Source organism: Moschus berezovskii, chromosome 9 (genome assembly GCF_049115385.1).
Source record: "Moschus berezovskii isolate FMDL1 chromosome 9, NW_MosBer_1.0, whole genome shotgun sequence".
Taxonomy (NCBI): Eukaryota; Metazoa; Chordata; class Mammalia; order Artiodactyla; family Moschidae; genus Moschus; species Moschus berezovskii.
In genome coordinates, this window is record NC_142468.1 from 69,409,468 (window position 1) to 69,429,654 (window position 20,187).

At 39.5% G+C, this 20,187-nt stretch overlaps 1 protein-coding gene across 1 annotated transcript in view; it reads left to right on the top strand.

The window, feature by feature from the left end:
• The window catches only part of LOC129562364 (fibrous sheath-interacting protein 1), an 88,075-nt gene that overhangs the window by 53,455 nt on the left and 14,433 nt on the right, over positions 1 to 20,187 (top strand). The window contains exons 6-9 of the mRNA XM_088839810.1: positions 3,217 to 3,315; positions 5,701 to 5,825; positions 7,304 to 7,414; positions 17,516 to 17,674. Of these exons, the coding sequence (XP_088695936.1) occupies positions 3,217 to 3,315; positions 5,701 to 5,825; positions 7,304 to 7,414; positions 17,516 to 17,674 (494 nt within the window). The remainder of the gene's footprint in view (positions 1 to 3,216; positions 3,316 to 5,700; positions 5,826 to 7,303; positions 7,415 to 17,515; positions 17,675 to 20,187) is intronic.

The window sequence follows — 20,187 nt, forward strand, 5'->3', positions numbered from 1 at the left end:
TGTCCAGTAATGAGTTATGAGATGTCAGTGGGTTTGGAGTGACTTTGGGCAGCCTGTATATTGAAGCTCAGGGCTAGTTTCCTGTGTTACTGGAGAATTTGCGTGGTATGTCTTGCTCTGGAACTTTTTGACCCTTGGGTTTAGCGTAGGTATGGAGATGTTTGATGAGCTCCTATCGATTAATGTTCCCTGGAGTCAGGACTTCTCTGGTGTTCTCAGGATTCGGGCTTAAGCCTCTTGCCTCTGGTTTTTGGTCTTATTCTTGGAGTAGTCTCTAGATGTCTCTATCTGTCATTTCCAAGGTGGTTCCCTCTGTTTTAGCTTCTGTTTGCTGGTTTCTTCAGTGTCTAATTTCCGCCCTGATACTAGGGGGTGGGTGGACACTTTTAAGGCTCAGTTGTTCAGTCCTGTTCTGGGAAGGGAGGAACGCTGCAGTCGATTATCTCTGGCGTCTGTGGGGAGTGCTTGCAGCGTCTCGGCCACACTGGGTTTGCCCCCCTTCACAGCACGTATGCTGTCCCAGTCTACACTGCACAGGCTCTAGGTTGCTCTGCCGGGAACTGTCCGAGGCCGGCACCGGGTTGTATGCACTTCCCAGGTCTGAGCGGCTCAAGTTCAGGTTCTCAGGTACTCCACAAAGGCGCAGACTTGGTTGGACCTGCGTTTTGTGCCTTCCCCAGTCCGAGCAGCTCAGGGGACCAGGTGTTTGGCGAGCGCGGTCTCTGCGACTTATCGCCTCCCCAGTCCCCGCCACTCAGTTTTCTGGGTGTACAACCGGCGCACCTTCTCAGGGGGATATCGACCGGCCCGAGCCCAAGAAGTCCTGAATAGCAACAAGCCTGCCTGCAGTTTGTATCGGATGCCTTTCTGGGGCCGCGGTTGCCCGCTCCGGCTCTGGCTGCGCTCCCTGCCTGTCTCGGCGGGGAATGGGGGATGGGCCTTCCGCAGCCGGCTCGCTCTGCTCAGTCCTTTATTCTGTGAGCGGGGCTGGCCAAGTCATAGGTTAGAGCTTTCCGCCTTTTCGTGGGGAAGCTATCCCACAGTCTGCTTTTCTCTCCCCAGTTCTCTCAAATTGTTCTCGCGGCATTCAAGCCCAGTCCTCTCTCTAAGCAGTTCAGCCGGCTCCTCCCTGCCCAGCCCCCGCTTGCTAATGGCGTATGCAGGCGTCTGCGCTGCTTCTCTGCTGGGAGTTACCATTTGGCGGGTAATCTGTGGGTTTTAAAAAAATCTCCTTTCGAAGACAATGGGCTGCTTTTCTGGGTGCCTGACGTCCTCTGCCAGCATTCAGAAGTTGTTTTGTGGACTTTACTCGCGTTCAAAAGTTCTTTTGATGAATTTGTGGAGGAGAGAGTGGTCTCGCCGTCCTATTCCTCCGCCATCTTGTTCCCTAATCAACTGTTGTCTTTTAAACTCAAAGCTAAGCTATGAGACCTTTGTGTTAGGGCTGTCCTAGCTGTACCCTTTCTGTCTGAGGCAATGATATCCTGAGACTATGCATGAAGAGCCATAGGGTCACATGAATGATTTCAGCTAAGAAAAACTCCTTGGTTTAAAACCTTCGGTATCACCTTGCTATAATAGTTTTTTGTTTTGCAGGTTTTCATATTTTTATGCCTCTATAGGTACTTTAGTATAAAATTAAGTGAAACTGCTGTTAAAGAGGAATTATGTGATCAAAAATCTATTACCATTTTGGATATATGATGCAACTTAAGCCAATAACAGAATGTTGCCAAACTGCTGACTTGCTATAAGGTTCAATGAATATTTAAGAACCCTAATAACAATGGTTGAAAAAAAAATTAAAGTTTGAAAAGAACTTCAAAACTTTTTGCCTGCTGAGTAGCTTACCTGTCTTCTTATAAGGCTTATACCACTAATTTGCTAGATTGACTCATCAAACATTGGACAAGGATTATGGTTGTCCTGTCAATCCTGATGATGCGACACTACATTATTATGCATTCCAAATTAGGGAATTTGAATTGATGAATTTGTTTTTACTATCAGAAGTTGTATGTTTTGAATTTGTTGGTATTTGTGTCATGGTGAATGTATCTTGCCCATATCATCTCCAAGCAGGTGCTTGAATCAGGTGTGTTTAAGAGGTAGGTGGTGAATCCTCTAATATCTTCAAGACATGTCATGTTTTCTTAAGCAAAAACATTTCTCTGCCACAGCCTGGCAGATTCTTTCATGTTAAGGCAAAGTGATATTTACTTATGTTAGCTGTTTCTTGTAAATGTACGGTGTCTAAATTAGCTTAGTAGAACATAAGACAAATTAAACAGAAAGAGTTAAGCACAGTTTCTTAATTTTTATGTGTAGTATCCCAAGAGAATCAGAAAAAGAAAGCTGACTGCCAAGTGTCTCTCTAGTTTTCTCTCAAATGCGTTCTCTTTTTTTAATGACGGATCATATATCTGAAATCTTGCTTTGTGGATCTAAAATAAGGACTAGAAACACGAAGTTATTCAATGTGCATATCCTCCGTTTTGAGACTGTTAGTGTTTGGGTATATTATATCCAGGTAATTAACGTGATATTTTAGCACACTCTGGTGCGTACTTCTTGCACAGAAGTTCTAGGGAAACTGTTGACTGGCTTTGATTTCTCTGTTTCAGTGGTGCATGTGTACAAAGATGATGGTACGAAGACATTGTCTTAAGAAACGTGTAGAGGAAATTGAGGAGTATTGCACAGAACATTATTAGATCTTATCTGTTTTTTTAAAAGCAACTGTCTATATAAACAATTCCTTATTTATTTTGTATGTATTGAACAAACAGTTTTTAAAACATTGATTTATTTTTAATTGAAACGTAATTGCTTTACACTATTATGTTGATTTCTGCTGTATAATAACATGAATCAGCCATAGGTATATATATGTTCCCTTCCTTTTGAACCTCCGTCTGACCTCCCACCCCATCCCACCCCTCTAGGTTGTTACAGAGCCCCAGTTTGAGTTCCCTGAGTCATACAGCAAATTCCCGCTGGCTATCTATTTTACATATGGTAGTGAATGCGTTTCCATGCTACTCTCTCCGTTCGTCCCACCTTCTTCTTCCCCTCGCTGCCCCATGTCCATAAGTCTGTTCTCTATATCTGCATCTCCATTGCTGCCCTACAAATAGGTTCATCAGTACCGTCTTTCTAGATTCCATGTATATGTGTTAACATATGATACTGAACAAATGATTTTTAAATCACTAGATCCTTCTTGTAACAAGCATGAAGAAACCTTTTTCTCGGTGTTTCACACTCAAGTTCCACCAGAAAACTATGAAAATCATATACAGAATGTCAAACAAGGTATGTGATTTTACATATTGTCACAGGAAGATACTAGCTCTATATACAAATATTTACAGATGAAATGATTTGATGTGATTTAATTTAGTGGTGAGGGGAAGTAGGTGAGGTTCTAGATGAAACAGGATTGGTCACGAGTTAATCATTATTGAAGTTAGTTGTTGAGGGTTCATTATAACAGTCGTCTTTAGGACATTTGAAATTTTGTGTAATAAACAGTTAAATCTGGCTGCTAGTAATGGAAATCTAGTTTAAGTGAAAAAGAAAATTTATGGAAAGAATCCTCCTGGTAGATAGGTTCTTTGATTCCTAAAATCATATCCTTTCACTAGTCATTGAGAAGGTGATTCAATTCCATAATCCTAGAGAAGAGACCAACTGATCCACCTTGGGTTAGGTGCCCACCCTTGGTCCAACCAATTCATCCAACCCAGCAAGAGTTGGGGTTACAACCGGGACATGGCAACTTCTACCCTGGATCACTCCCAGGATGAAGAGGAGAAGAGGACATTTCTAGGCAGATAGTTTCTACCAGACTATCTAAGACTTTTTTCCTATGATGTATTAAAAGTGTATTTTAAAGAAACTATTATAAATGTAGACAAAGATGCATTTAATTTGATTTATGTTTATATGTTGTTTAAGAGAATGTGAAACTTCAGCTGAATGGATAAACTTCAGATTTCAGTTTAAAAGACTGTATACGACTTGGATTATGGGAAAGAGTTATATATTTTATATCTAAGAAGGCCACTCACCAAAAAAATAACTTATACTTTAGCTATTGGTGATTGTAAGTCTCTCAGTCGTGTCCAACTCTATACGACCCCATGGACTGCCTCCAGGCTCCTCTGTCAGTAGGGTTTTCCAGGCAAGAATACTGGAGTGGGTTGCCATTTCCTTCTCCAGAGGATCTTCCTGACCCAGGGATCGAACCCAGGTCTCCCACATTGCAGGCAGATTCTTTACCATCTGAGACACTGGATTGATTAAAGAATGAAATCTCAGTTATAAAGCATAGAATTTTTTTTTTTTTGCCTAGACATGTGTAACTTAAATTTGAGTAAAACTTTTTCTTTTTTTTTTTACTCAAATTTATTTTAGTCTGAAAAGAAATTAAATCCAGAGATCTCACTCTTTTTCTTGGTCTTTCCAACTAGTGTTATCAAAATTTATTCTTTAATTATTAAATTTGTACTGAATCTTTGATAATGAACTACAAAAACACCAGTTGAATAGCTCCCTTAATCTTTTTTATTGAGGTTACCTCTCATAAAATAAAGATAACTTTTAAGTAAGCCTTGTCTGCATTGAGCTACTGGCTAGTGTTTTTTCTTGTTTTTTTTTCTTTTTTTTCTGTAGAATTTTAATATGGCAGTTTATCCTGTTTTGTAAGGTGGGCTCTATTTGTCATTTAGGAAGACTCTTTTTATGCATATTTTTAGAACTTTAATGAAGGATTCACATGATCTTTTTCAAAAATGTTTTAAATGTGACTACAGTGGAAACCTCATGTGACGAGTTGACTCACTGGAAAAGACTCTGATGCTGGAAAAGGTTGGGGGCGGGAGGAGAAGGGGACGACAGAGAATGAGATGGCTGGATGGCATCACCGACTCGATGGACATGAGTTTGAGTGAACTCTGGGAGTTGGTGATGGACAAGGAGGCCTGGTGTGCTGTGATTCATGGGGTCGCAAAGAGTCGGACACGACTGAGCAACTGAACTGAACTGAACAGTGGAAACAAGATATTTTATAAAGGGGATGAGAGGCCATAAGTATTTTTCTTGCTCTTGTCTTGAGCACTCAGGGTCTGAACAACTGACGTTGATGCAAAGCTCTTCAAAGGTTGAGAAAAACTGACAAACTCAGATGGGCTTTAGGGGTTTGTGCAGACAGGATGTGGGACATCCAGAGCACTTATGCCCCGACTTGGCTTAAAAAACAGGTTTGAGCGAGAAGTTTATTGTTCTGAGAAGATAACAGCGAATCAATGAGTAGTAGGTAATGATTCTAGTCTTTAGAGTAAGTTTTATATCATATAAATACTAAAATAAAATATGTTAAAATTCTCATGACATCAGCGATTTCTCCTTCAAGTGTATATCACTTGAAGTTCTTTTCATATCTCCCATGATTCAACAGCAAGAAGTTTGATATATGATAATGAATAACAAAAGTTTTATGAGAACTTCATTGCAAATGATGGTAGCACATTTATCTTTTTAAGAATAAATATTTGTGTGTCTTAAGTTTCTGATCTGAAATTTAGGACCTTTTCTATGTGTGCTTATTTCTTATATGTTTCAATGTATGCTTAAGGTAAATTCTGGCATAATGGACAATTATAATTCTGAAAAAATTTTGAACTTTTTTATTATTAGATTTTACCTATGATGTGGAAAGAAATGAGTCAATGATCAAAGCAGAAAATAAACCTTTCTCAAATACAGAAAAGATTGAGCTCAGGGGTAAACACAGCCAGGATTTTATTAAGAGAAACATTGAGGTATGTACCTGGAAATTTAGAAGCCAGAATGTGGGACTAAATGAGTTGAAAAAATGGAGATAGCTATGTTCATTGTCTTTAAATTTTTTTTTGACCATGATGCATGTATATGTAATTGAAGCAGTTTATATAACTTAAAGAGAAGTTTTATGAACCAATGCTTAATTTCACTATTTTCTGCTCCATCCTAGCCTATTCTATCTCATCCTACCCTCTTAAAAATTGCTAGCTGCAATGTAATATGTTTGTTTCATTGCCCAGAAATGACTGGTTCCTGCAATTTGAAAAACATTTATTTAAATAATAGTTTTATACACCGTTTCCCAGATTTGAAATTGCATATTAGTAAAATTGGCTTTATTTAAAGTAATGAGACTGATTTTATAGTTGGTACATTTAGAAATTTGAGTGGAAAATGCTCTTGGCAGAGGTGGAGAGGTCAACTGGTTGTCTGCCTACTGGCTCTGCCTCTCCTCTCCAACTCCAGCCCAGCTCCCGGAGCAGCCTGAAACTTGTCTCTTGCTTTGATTAGCTCACTGATATAGAGGCTTAACTTGGTTTTAAAGGCCGTGCAGTTTGACTTGGTTTGTCCTCAAGGCAGACTTAGACTAACTAAGGGCACAGGGACTCCTGTATTCGACCAGAATGCGAAATAATTAATTTATGGCAAGAAATAAAAGTATGGTGAACAGAAGGTTCATGGCAAGCTACTCAGGCTTTTAAGTCACTAGAAAGCTACATTGATAAGTGTGACATTTTAAGAGGAGAGAGTTAAATAATTCTTCATAGTTCAAGCCTGATGTTTTTTCCACAGTTAGCACGTCTTTTCCAGGCAGACTGGATTCATGGGATTCAGCCTGCCACTGCCAGGACTGGCCTCTGGGACTCTTGACTTTTATATGCTCCATGTTCCTATGATCTGAAAGAAACCTTTTCCAGCTTGCTCTTTTTGCACTGGCTCATTGTTTGTTGACTTAATGTATAATTTTCCAAGAGCAGTAGGGTTTTCCCCATATCCATTCTTGCTGACACAGATAGCAGCTCCACCATAGATTTTCCTTTTCCTTTTTATCAGTAGTAACTGAATCCTATTTAAACTCCTGATGTGATAGTTTTGAAACTTAAAAACAGTTTCATTTAGTGGATATATGTCACATAGAAAGTGGTAAGATTCCTCCCAAATGTCTCAGCAAGTATGTTGCATTTGATACATTTAATATAAAGAGAGGTTTGCAAACTGCCCATGTTTTATTTTTTTATATAAAATGTTTGTTGAGATGGTTAAATATCTTTGCTTGGAGAACGGAGCTCTACCAAAATTTAGAATAAAATAAAATTACCCAGCAAATGAAAATGCCTAATATAACAAATTTTACCTTAGTGAATCTGTATTGTGGAAGCCTCAGATTCCATTTTAATTTTTCCTGAACTATGAGTTGCTTTGAGTATTTAATATTTTCTTCTGATACATTCTATAGTTGGCCAAGAATTCGGGTAAACCAGTGGCTATGATTGACAGAGAAAAGGAAAAGCTGGTTGAACTTTTGAAGGACTTAGACGATAGTGATTCAGGGCTGTCCAGTTCTGAGGTAAGTAAACTCTGATATTCTACAGGTTCCACATGTCTTAATTTTTATTTTTAAAATCATGTTGTTGATAAAATAGAAAAGTTGCGGTAATTTTTCAAATTATAAGGCGGTATTTTTAACTTAAAAAAATCCTGCTTTACAAATTTATTTTTATCAAAATTTTCTAATTTATTCTTGTTGATTCATTATTGACTCTCTTATGTTATTATGAGTGACCTGCACATTGGCTTTCACAATAATACCCTCTGCCTGTGATGTGACAGGCTTGCTCACTGATGACATAGAGATATGTTTCTCTGGATCCTTTTATTTTGAACATTTCTTATTATCCCTAAACTGATTCCACATAATTTCAGTGTAATCTTTAGTAATCCTTAAGACCACCATCGTGCTCCTGTCCAGGTACTGTTGGGCATTCAGTTCCCTGAAGAGTCTGGGGCAAGCACAGGCTGAGTCTGAGGAGTGAATCCAGGGTGTGAATATGAGTATTTACAGGGCCTGGGCAGGTCACATAAGTAATGCAGGCTCAGCATTTGCACTTGTTTGCATACTAAACTTTTAGCCCTATTCTTACTTCCACAAAGAAATGCATTGTCCTGTGTTCCTTGAAACACTTAGCGCTGTCATCTAATTTTTATTCCCCTGTGTTTAATAGAGATGATAGGGTGACTGCTGCTGACACCCTGCAGCAGCCTTTTACCTAGCACATCTGTGCATCCATCCCCTGCCTGACGCCTTCTCTGGAGAATTGTCCTGGGCCAAATGGGAGCTGACGAGTCCAGGACAGGACGACACCCTCCCCGCAACCCTGCCCAGCCCCTGTGCTGCAGTTTGTCTTCCAGAGCTTCCCCAGGGGTCAGTCGGTCTTCAGTTGAGACAACATCCTTGTCTGGCTTTGTTCCCTTGTCCTGACACCTCTAATCCTGAAAGCACTCTTCCACTAAGTCACTTAAACAGGAATCTCTGCCTCTCTTGGGCTCTCGGGAGCCTAGCCTAAGACATGTAGGTTCAGAGGGCAGTTTTAGCTCTGGCGAAAAAGCAGTGCATGTGCAGCAGTATCTGGGCCCGTATGCCAGTCAGTGGCTGCTGCATAGAAATGCCCGCCCAGGGCTGCCTGCACCCTCCAGTTTGTCCAGAGAAGCTAGAAATTCAGAGTAAAAAAACCCAGCTCTCTATAATTCCCACTCCAAGAAAGGCTGCTGTATATTCCTCCAGGTTATGTGTTCACAGCTGACACTGTGTTCTGGCGAAATGGAAAATGGAACCTGTAGACGCCGGAGGTGGTTTAGCAGAGTGGTTGAGTGTGCTGGCTTTGACTGGAGGTGGTTTAGGACAGTGGTTGAGGGCTGGCCTTGGCAGACTGGTTAGAAAGCAGGATCCGTCACTTCCCAGTTCTGTCACCTTAGGAAGGTAGGTCTTCTCAGCTCAGTTTCTCCGGGACAGAAACCTAAATTGGTCTCACTGGACTGGGATCAGAGTGTTGGCAGTGGGCTGCTTTCCTTTCTAGAGGTTCTTCAATAATTAATTGATTTCTAAAATCTTACATCTTAAAAGGGCAGGATCTTTGGTATGCATTCATTTCCCTCTTCTCTCATTTTTTCTCCTCTAGAATGCATTGAAATCACTTGGAATTTTAGTTTCAGGATGTTATAAGTTTTTCTTTTAAAAATAGTATGCTTCTTATGTTTTAGGAATCTCTCTCAACAGTAGCCAAATTTTAAAACCACCTTATTATCTGTGTATTTAAACTCAACTAATTGTTTACTGGGGCTTCTCTGATGGCTCAGTGGTAAATAATTGGCTGCAATGCAGGAGATGCAGGAGTTGCGAGTTCGATCCCTGGGTCAGGAAGATCCCCTGGAGGAGGAAATGGCAATCCATTGCAATATTCTTGCCTGAAAAATCCCATGGACAGAGGAGCCTAGTGGGCTACAGTCCATGGGGTCAAAATCATGTTTCCTGAGTTATTTTTCTGGAATTAAAAGAATTCCCCTAAATAGGATAGTGTGCAGATAATTTTTGAGTGTTTGCATACTCAAAAATTAATTCTTCTCTCACTTGAATGATCGCTTCAAATGGCAGCCTAGGAAGCAACAGTCAGAACTGTACATGGAACAACAGACTGCTTCCAAATAGGAAAAGGAGTACGTCAAGGTTGTATATTGTCACCCTGCTTATTTAACTTATATGCAGAGTACATCATGAGGAACACTGGGCTGGAAGAAGCACAAGGTGGAATCAAGATTGCTGGGAAAAATATCAATAACCTCAGATATGCAGATGAAGTGAAGAGGAACTCAAAAGCCTCTTGATGAAAGTGAAAGAGGAGAGTGAAAAGGTTGGCTTGAAGCTCAACATTCAGAAAACAAAGATCATGGCATCTGGTCCCATCACTTCATGGGAAATAGATGGGGAAATAGTGGAAACAGTGGCTGTCTTTATTTTTTGGGGCTCCAAAATCACTGCGGATGCTGATTGCAGCCATGAAATTAAAAGATGCTTACTCCTTGGAAGGAAAGTTATGACCAACCTAGATAGCATATTAAAAAGCAGAGACATTACTTTGCCAACCAAGGTCCATCTAGTCAAGGCTATGGTTTTTCCCGTGGTCATGTATGGATGTGAGAGTTGGACTGTGAAGAAAGCTGATCACCAAAGAATTGATGCTTTTGAACTGTGGTGCTGGAGAAGAGTCTTGAGAGTCCCTTGGACTGCAAGGAGATCCAACCAGTCCATTCTAAAGGAGATCAATCCTGGGTGTTCATTGGAAGGACTGATGCTGAAGCTGAAACTGCAATACTTTGGCCACCTCATGCAACGAGTTGACTCACTGGAAAAGAGTCTGATGCTGGGAAGGATTGGGGGTGGGAGGAGAAGGGGACGACAGAGAATGAGATGGCTGGATGGCATCACCGACTCGATGGATATGAGTTTGGGTGAACGCCGGGAGTTGGTGATGGACAGGGAGGCCTGGCGTGCTGTGATTCATGGGGTCGCAAAGAGTCGGACATGACTGAGCGACTGAACTGAACTGAACTGAACTAAATTATAGATTTTCTGGAAGTTTGTAGGATTTTTCTCTTTATTTTGAGTTCACCAATTTTATCAGAACTTATTTGGGGCATCTTTAAAAACATTTTTGCTCTTGCATGACACCTTCTAAGTAGGCACTCTTACCTGAAGGTTCAATTTTTCCATCTATTCAGAAAATTATCTTCTGTAATTTCTTCTCTTCTGTCATCTCTTTTTCTTTCCTTTTGGGCTTCCTATAAAGTGGGATATCAGTTGGGAATGGGATTAACTGCAAGTCATAGAAAACTTTATAAACCATGACTTAAATAAGAAACTTGCTTTTTTTTTTCCCCCTGTAACAAGAAATCCAAGTGTAAGTAGCTAGTGTCTTTTGATCTTCTTGACTTATGGTCTTAATGTGTCTTTGTTTTTCAGTGTGCAAGATGACTGCTGTATCTGTAGATAATGTGTAAATTTTCCAGCAGGAAGAAAGGGGGAAAGGAAAGGGTAAAGAGATACCTCTGAAGCTTTGCCTTTTCATTTGAGAAGCTGTGGTCTCCCAATGACTTCCACCTGCACCTCACTGGCTAAGCTAAGACTGGATGCAGTCATTCATTTCATACAGCTGTTCAGTCAAGACTGGGGATTTAAGGATTTCACTTTTTTTTTTTTTTTAGCAGAGGAAGGCAAAGAAGGAGGAGATTGGAAAAGGGGACCAGGTCAGTCTATGTACCAAGCCCATGCATGGGTATAGAATCTCCTGGGTCTCTCCTCCAGGCCTTCAAGTATTTTTCTAATTGTCTTTATCCTTTCTGTCGTTTTGCTCATCTGCATTCATTTTACAGTTTTCCTAGTTGAGTTTCAAACATCTCTATTCTGCGTGCTTTGCTTGTGTAGTCCTCTTTTGAGATTGTTGCTATTTTTACAATTATTATTGTTTTTTAAACTCATATTTGCTGAAAGTTTTTTCTGCAAGTCCTCCGAGGAGAAAGTGTCCTTTTTTTTATTATCTGATGTGGGAGGCAGACATTTTCTATGGAGATTCTATGAAGCCAGAAAGGTGGTGACACATGATGGAATAGAGATCAGAGGAGGAAGATGTGAATGTGGCAGGAAGGGATTGCCACTTTGAGGAAGGGACTGATCTATCTATTGTTTCCTGAAACTGTCCAAGACTTCTTGCCATGCTTCAGATTTGCTGTATTCTTTCAAGTGTCTGTATGTCCTTTTGGAGTGCTCTGCCACTTCACCTCTGACAAATCCAACATAAAGAGGATGACTAACATGATAATTATGTTTGAATTCCTTAGAACTCATGCCTGCCGGTTGGTCCTTATAGTGTCATGTTTCATTGCATGGATGTAATGTTCTCTTCAATTTGTCTAGGATACTTTGAATTTATTAAAGATTTTTCCCTGTGTTGGGAACTCAACTATTAATGACTTTCCCCAAAGCCGGAAGCCTCTGCTGTCACCCTTCCCAGCAAAATGGGTTTTGCATCAGATCTTAAATTCCTCACATCTAAATCAGTATTAGACGGGTGAATCTGATTGTAGACCCTCATTACTGGCCTGAATCCTAGCTGTAAAGCAGGTGGTGAAGAGCATTTTCTGGGTTCTGTCTTAGGGAGGCGAGACTCCTACACATTGCAAGTGTAGGCAGAAACACAGACATCACTTACTACATGTTACACACCTGTATGCAGGTCAAGAAGCAACAGTTAGAACCGTATGTGGAACAGTGGACTGGTTCCAAATTGGGAAAGGAGTTCATCGAGGCTGTATATTGTCACCCTGCTTATTTAACTTATTTGCAGAGTACATCATCTGAAATGCTGGGCTGGATGAAGCGCAAGCTGGAATCAAGATTGCCAGGAGATATATCAATAACCACAGATACCCAGATGATACCATCTGTCTTAAGGCAGAAAGCAAAGAGGAACTAAAGAGTCTCTTGATGAAGGTGAAAGAGGGGAGTAAAAAAGCTGGCTTAAAACTCAATATTCAAAAAATGAAGATCATGGCATCCAGTCCCATCACTTCATGGCAAATAGATGGGGAAACAATGGAAACAGAGACAAACTTTATTTTCTTGGGCTCTAAAATTACTGTGGACGGTGACTGCAGCCATCAAATTAGAAGATGCTTGCTCCTTGGAAGAAAAGCTATGACCAACCTAGACAGCATATTAAAAAAGCAGAGACATTACTTTGCTGACAAAGGTCCGTTATAGTCAAAGTTATGGTTTTTCCAGTAGTCATGTACAAATGTGAGTGCTGGATGATAAAAAAGGTTGACTGCTGAAGAATTGATGCTTTTGAACTGTGGTGCTGGAGAAGACTCTTGAGGGCCCCTTGGACAGCACAGAGATCAAACCAATCAATCTTGAAGGAAATCAACACTGAATATTCATTGGAAGGACTGAAGCTGAAACTGCAATACTTTGACCAGCTAATGAGAAGAGCCAACTCACTGGAAAAGACCCTGACGCTGGAAAAGGTTGAAGGCAGGAGGGGAAGGGGACGACAGAGGATGAGATGGTTGGAGGGCATCACCAACTCAGTGGACATAGCTTTGATCAAACTTCGGGAGATGGTGAAGGACAGGGAAGCCTGGAGTGCTGCAGTCCGTGGGGTTGCAAAGAGTCAGACATGACTGAGCGACTGAACAACAACACACAATTTTCTTCTGTAACAGTATAAAACATGAAACATTTCAATTTCTGCTTCACTTAGTTGAACAGTTTCTTTTACCTCCAGTGTCATTTAAAAAGAATTCAATTCAAACAAGAATTTAAAATTTATTAACCAATATATAATCATTGATTCCATAATTTTTTTTTTTTGTCAGATTCTTATTTCTCTTTTAGGTCATATAGTATATCACTTTTAGTTAGGAAAAAAGATCAGAATTTATTTGTGACTAGTTAGATTTTTTTTAATAATTATGTGTAATTTTCATATGCCAACTTGCAAGTATATTTTAAATGTTTATTGCTATAGTATATTTTATATGGATATAGTAGAAACTCACTTTCTCCCTATTTTCGGGCTTTTTGCAATTATCCTTTATTAAAAGTAACATGGCAAAAAAAAATTCAGTGTTCTGGGTTGCAAGAAATGGAGGCAAATTTTGTTTAAAAAAGGAAGAAAATGAGTTTTTTTGGGAGACTTGGGTAGCTCAAAGGCACAGTGGAAAGTTTGAAGGACCAAGTTTGTAAACCAGGCAGAAATCAAGGTAGCCAGAAAAATGGCCCTAGAAACTCCTCAGAAGCAGGCTGGTTCAGGGTTGCACTGCAGCCAGCCACCAGATGCCAGACACCCATGCTAACGATCACTGCTGCCACCTTCACTGCCACCAGCCCTGGATCCTCACTGCTGTTGCTGTCACTGTTAATCTCTTCCCCGCCTTCCTGGCATCTTTGAATCTCTCTCTCCCTCAGAAGTCTTAAGTCCAGGTAGGGTGTTCACTTCCAGTTGACTGAATCTAGTTCATTTGCTTGTCTTCTTGCTGCCAGTGGGTAGGGAGAAGGAGTGTCTGTGGGGGACCTGTTCCCTAGAGAGGCTTGTGCGGTCTTAGTGTCACTGAGGCAGGAAGGAAGATAGGATGCTGGGGCCAGGGAGAGACAAATGTTAAGTCTTTCTGCACAAGTTTTTGCATGTACTTTTTCTGGTTACCACTTAGGGATTGATCCCTGGTTTTAGAGTCACGAAACCAAAGGACATGAAGTTCTTAGGCGTCCTTGCCCTCCACCTGCCCTTTATTCTTGGTGTTCTCCATGGTTCTTCTGTCTTCATGCTTCTCTTTGTGACCTCACCCATTCCCATGCTCTGAGAGTCTGAACCACTAAAGAATTATGGGTGAATCCAAAATACTTATTTCCAAGTCTCTATCTTGAACTTCAGACAAACATATTTAACTCCCTGACATAATCTGTGGATATCCTAGGGATATCTGTGAATATTGAAAGGCCCCAAACAGAATTCATTATGATCGTTTGCCTCCTCAAACCTACTGTGTGTCTGGTATTCCTTATTTTGATCCATATGACCTTTATTCCCCTAGTTGATAAAAATCAGAAATTTAGTTTTTATGCTTGATTCATACTCCTCCCTCATTCTTCCATCAAATTATCTCCAGATTCTGTACATTCTGCTTCCTAAGTATCTCTGCAATTGGTTCTGTGTTCTGCATTCCTAGGAAACATTCCAAGTTCAGACACTCATCACTCTTCTTTCAGATTATGGTTTCTGCTTCTTAATTGGATTTTCTGCCTCCCATCTCTTGCCCTCACCAGCTCCAGTTTTAAAGTGCACAGCTGATTGTGTTGTTTCTCTAAGTTATTACTAAGATTGATTATTTCCTTTAGGAAGCCTTCTCCAAACACTTTTTCTCCTTGCTCTTTCCTGTTCAGAGAGGCTAGTTGACCCTCCCTGATCCCCAATACTTTTCACACTTTGTTAAAATTTTTGTTGTCAAGGGACTGAGAACTCCTAAAGGCAGGAATGTGTGAGATTCATATTGAATCACTAGTGCCCAGTATAAGGCCTCCCCACAGTAGGGGATTTTTTTTTTTAAATTATTTTTTAATTGAAGGGCAATTGCTTTATAGAATTTTGTTATTTTCGGCCAAACATCAACATGAATCAGCCACAGGTATACATATGTCCAGTAGGGCATTTTTGAATGAAATATTATGAATGGCTTTTAACCTGTGAAGAAACTAAAATTGAGACTGACACATATACACTGTTGATACAATTTATAAAATAGATAGCTAATGAGAACATACCATATAGCACAAGGAACTCTACTTAATGCTCAGTTGTGACCTGAATGGGAAGGAAATCCAAAGGAGGGGATATGTGTATACATATACGTATATTCATTTTGCTATATAGTAGAAACCAGTACAACATTGTAAAGCTACTATACTCTGATAAAAATTAATTTACATTTCTCTGATGATGAGGGATGTTGAGCATTTTTTCATGTGTTTATTAGCCATCTTTATGTCTTCTTTGGAGAAATGTCTGTTTAGTTCTTTGGCCCATTTTTTGATTGGGTCACTTAGTTTTCTGGAATTAAGCTGCAGGAGCTGCTTGTATAATTTGGAGATTAATCCTTTATCAGTTGCTTCATTTGCTATTATTGTCTCCCATTCTGAAGGTTGTCTTCTCACCTTGCTTAGAGTTTCCTTTGCTGTGCAGAAGCTTTTGATTTTAATTAGGTCCCATTTGTTTATTTTTGCTTTTATTTCCAATATTCTGGGAGGTGGGTCTTGGAGGATCCTGCTGTGATTTATGTCGGAGAGTGTTTTGCCTACGTTCTCCTCTAGGAGTTTTATAGTTTCTGGTCTTACATTTAGATCTTTAATCCATTTTGAGTTTATTTTGGTGTATGGTGTTAGGAAGTGTTCTAGTTTCATTCTTTTACAAGTGGCTGACCAGTTTTCCCAGCACCACTTGTTAAAGAGACTGTCTTTTCTCCATTTTATATTCTTGCCTCCTTTGTCGAAGATAAGGTGTCCATAGGAGCGTGGGTTTATCTTTGGGCTTTCTATTTTGTTCCATTGATCTATATTTCTGTCTTTATGCCAGTACCATACTGTCTTGATGACTGTGGCTTTGTAATAGAGCCTGAAGTCCGGCAGGTTAATTCCCCCAGTTCCATTCTTCTTCCTCAAGATTGCTTTGGCTATTCGAGGTTTTTTGTATTTCCATACAAATTGTGAGATTATTTGTTCTAGTTCTGTGAAAAATATTGTTGGTAGCTTGATAGGGATTGCATTGAATGTATAAATTACTTTGGGTAGTATACTCATTTTTACAATATTTATTCTTCCAATCCACGAACACGGTATATTTCTCCATCTATTCGTGTCCTCTTTGATTACTTTCACTAGTGTTTTATAGTTTTCTATGTACGAGTCAAATCCACAATGAGATACCATTTCACACCAGTCAGAATGGCTGCTATCCAAAAGTCTACATGCAATAAGTGCTGGAGAGGGTGTGGAGAGAAGGGAACCCTCTTACACTGTTGGTGGGAATGCAAACTAGTACAGCCACTATGGAGAACAGTGTGGAGATTCCTCAGAAAACTGGAAATAGAACTGCCATATGATCCAGCGATCGCACTCCTGGGCATACACACCGAGGAAACCAGAATTGAAAGAGACACATGTACTCCAATGTTCATTGCAGCACTGTTTATAATAGCCAGGACATGGAAGCAACCTAGATGTCCATCTGCAGATGAATGGATAAGAAAGCTTTGGTACATATACACAATGGAGTATTTCTCAGCCATCAAAAAGAATGCATTTGAATCAGTTTTAATGAGGTGGATGAAATTGGAGCCAATTATACAGAGTGAAGTAAGCCAGAAAGAAGAACATCAATACCGTATATTAACGCATATATATGGAATTTAGAAAAATGGTAACCTGAACCCTGTATAAGAGACTGCAAAAGAGACATAGGCATTTAGAACAGTCTTTGGGACTCTGTGGGAGAGGGTGAAGGTGGAATGATTGGAGAGAATGGAATTGTAGCATGTATATTATCATAAGTGACCAGTCCAGGTTCGACGCATAAATTTTCCTCTGTTCAAAAAACAAAAAAAAAATTAATTTACAAAACTAAAAATAAAAAAGAGAAACTAATGTTGGTTGAATGGCCAGTTGTGATCTTGAAACCCAAACAACCGAGTTTATAGACTCAGTTACTTTCCAGGGACAAATTTTGAAAATAACATGTCCACTATAATGTAAACATGATTTCTTCCTATTCAACAAACCACTTTTCCAGAGTGGAGAATTATGGATGTAATGAGATTCAGACTGTGAGGCTAAGAGATTTATTCCATAGTGGGAAAACCCTGCAAAATATAAGAATATACTTTATGCAGAGTTAGCAGATAATGAAACTTAAGCTATTTAATTCTTGTACTATCCCAAGTTAATTCTGTTTTTTTAATTTTGAATTTTTATTTGTTTTTGTGAGGAGCATTGATGTGACAGTTTGAAAGGTATATTTTGGGGAAAATGTAGTGTGAGAATGACCTGGTGACCCTTGTTTCCTTTTAGGGAGGTCAGTGTGGCTGGCTGGTTCCGGGAGAAGGATACACGCTTGCAGTCACCCAGCATGAGCAACTTGCTGAAATTGATACAAAACTCCAAGAACTTTCTGCCACCTACCCAACAATTTTCAGCTCTTCTCCAAGACCAGAACATCGGAATGATGAGGTATATTTGATTCTAGAGCCTATAGATTTCAGGTTTATATGTACCTATGCTAGTTCACATTGTCTGATAAACTTCTTGTTAACTAAAGAGATTTCTTCCCAAGACTATCATTTTAGTGATAGTGATTTCCACAGCAGTGTGTATTTTCCCTGGCTGACTTTCTGTTCATTATTCTTTCAGTTGATAATTTGCTAGGATGGGGTTACTGAGGAAATATTTATTTTAATAGCTTTATGACTTAAGCTAATTCTTGATCATGAACAGAGGAGAGGAGAGGGAAGAGAATCAACACAGCACTCGTTCCTTTGAGACTCTTTTTCTCTCTCTTCCTTGGTTCTAGGAGTTAGCAATGATAGTCAACTGTCCCTTACTCTGCCACATTCTTCTAGCTCCTTTAATTTAACAAGCAGTGAAGCTCACCATATGGGTTTCCCTGGTGGCTCAGTGGTAAAGAATCTGCCTGCAATACAGGAGACTTGTAGGAGATATGGGTTCAATCCTTGGGTCAGGAGGAAATGGCAACCCACTCCAGTATTCTTGCCTGGAAAATCCCATGAACAGAGGAGCCTGTCTGAAAATATACCAGTCCATGGGGTCTGAGAGAGTCAGACACAATTGAGTGACTAAACAACAAAGCTCACCATGCTGATGACTTCTATCCTGTGAGGATTCTTCACTTGATAGTTCCCTCAGATATTCTTTTATGTAGCTAGTAGAAGGTGAAGAAAAACAGAAGAATGACAGCATCTTTGGAAAAGTAAATTCTTTTCCTGCCCTAAGTTTCAGTATTTTGTGGGATCTAGTTTGCAGTTGGGTGGTAATTTTGCCTGAAAAGAAAATGGCTGGTCTTTTGTTAGTCTACTAATCCTCTATCAATTTTGTAAATGTATCACCAAATCATTTTCTGTACAATATTAGATACATGTGATTTTACTTGTTTTTAAAAAGATTTAAATAATATCAGTAGTCTATAGGTAATAATTGTGCTTTATAGTGAATCTTTTCTTCAAGCTGCCAGCTGAAGATTAGGGATCTGGATTTCGGTCAGTTGAACTACTTTATGGGAAAGGAGCAGTGTTAATATGCTCCCAAGAAAGTTTGGTTGTGAGGGAACCTTTATGGAGCCATCACAGCTTCCTTAAATTACATTCCTAAGGACCAGACACAGCTGCCTCTGAGCCCTTTTCACAGGTCAGTGGTGGTAGTGGGAACCACTGCTTTCTGGATTGGAGTCCGAGTTCTAAGAGAGAACTATAGAATCTTTGTCCTCACCCAAATATACCCTAGGACTTTGACACATCAGCAGTTTTGCTACTAGTTTATTTATGTTTACTGGGTACCCTTTCCCAAAAGGATCAGATGCTGTCATTGTCATTTAAATCACATTTCAAAGTTAGCATTTATGATTTAAATAAAATATTTAAAAAATAATAAAAGGGAAAACCAGTACATTACTTAGTTGTTACATACTGGTATTATATATTTTTATGTGAAACAAATTATATTTAGAGAAAAGAGAAAACTGCATTTTGGGACTCCCGTTGGATGCAGACACAGAAAGGTGACATCCTAGTTATTGAAAGGAGTTAATTAATGCTCCTTGTATGCTAAAAAAAAAAATCTTTTGAGCTTTTATTCAATTTCCCGTTGGCATTTCCTCATTTCTAACTAAAACCAGTATTGCACATTGAATTTGCAAGCTAGAAATGCTAGTATGGCAGATTACTTTACGGATATTATTGTTGGATTGGAATTCTTTTTGAATAATACGCTGAAAAGTATCTCAGGATAAACCCTGCATATCTATGCAGTTGATGAATGGCCTCCAGTCTATTGCTGAACCACAAATATTCATAATGCATAGTCATGGTGTTTTTAAGCTTTCTGCAAACCATTATCTCATCAGTACTTTTTCTCCATGTTCCTTAAGAAAAAAATGTCTTTAAAGTGGAATATAAATTTCTATTTTCAACAATCAATTAAATATTAATCAAATGCTCACTGCATGCAAGGAATTGTAGAGCATTTAAAGATGAGTCAGGCACATATAGTGGAGAAGGAAATGGCAACCCACTCTGGTGTTCTTGCCTGGAGAATCCCAGGGACGGGGGAGCCTGGTGGGCTTCCCTCTATGGGGTCACACAGAGTCGGACATGACTGAAGTGACTTAGCAGCAGCAGCAGGCACATATAGAGCTGTGGAGTGAGAAAGCCTTGTTTCAGGTTCTGGCTCTTTCACTTACTGGCTCTGAGGACTTGGGTGTTAATCAGAAACACTTTAAACCTCAGTTTCTTCATCTGTAAAACAGTAATGATAATATTATTCCTGAGGGTTCTTTTAAAGTGTAGTCGAGTTACAAGTTAATATGTGTAAAGTACTTAGCACAGTGTCTGACCCCAAACTCAGCCAAAGATGTTATTATTGATACAATAAGTGACTTAAGGAACTTATTGCCTTGTGAGAGGCACAGAATATATACAGATAACTGTGGTTGCTGCTGCTGCTGCTGCTAA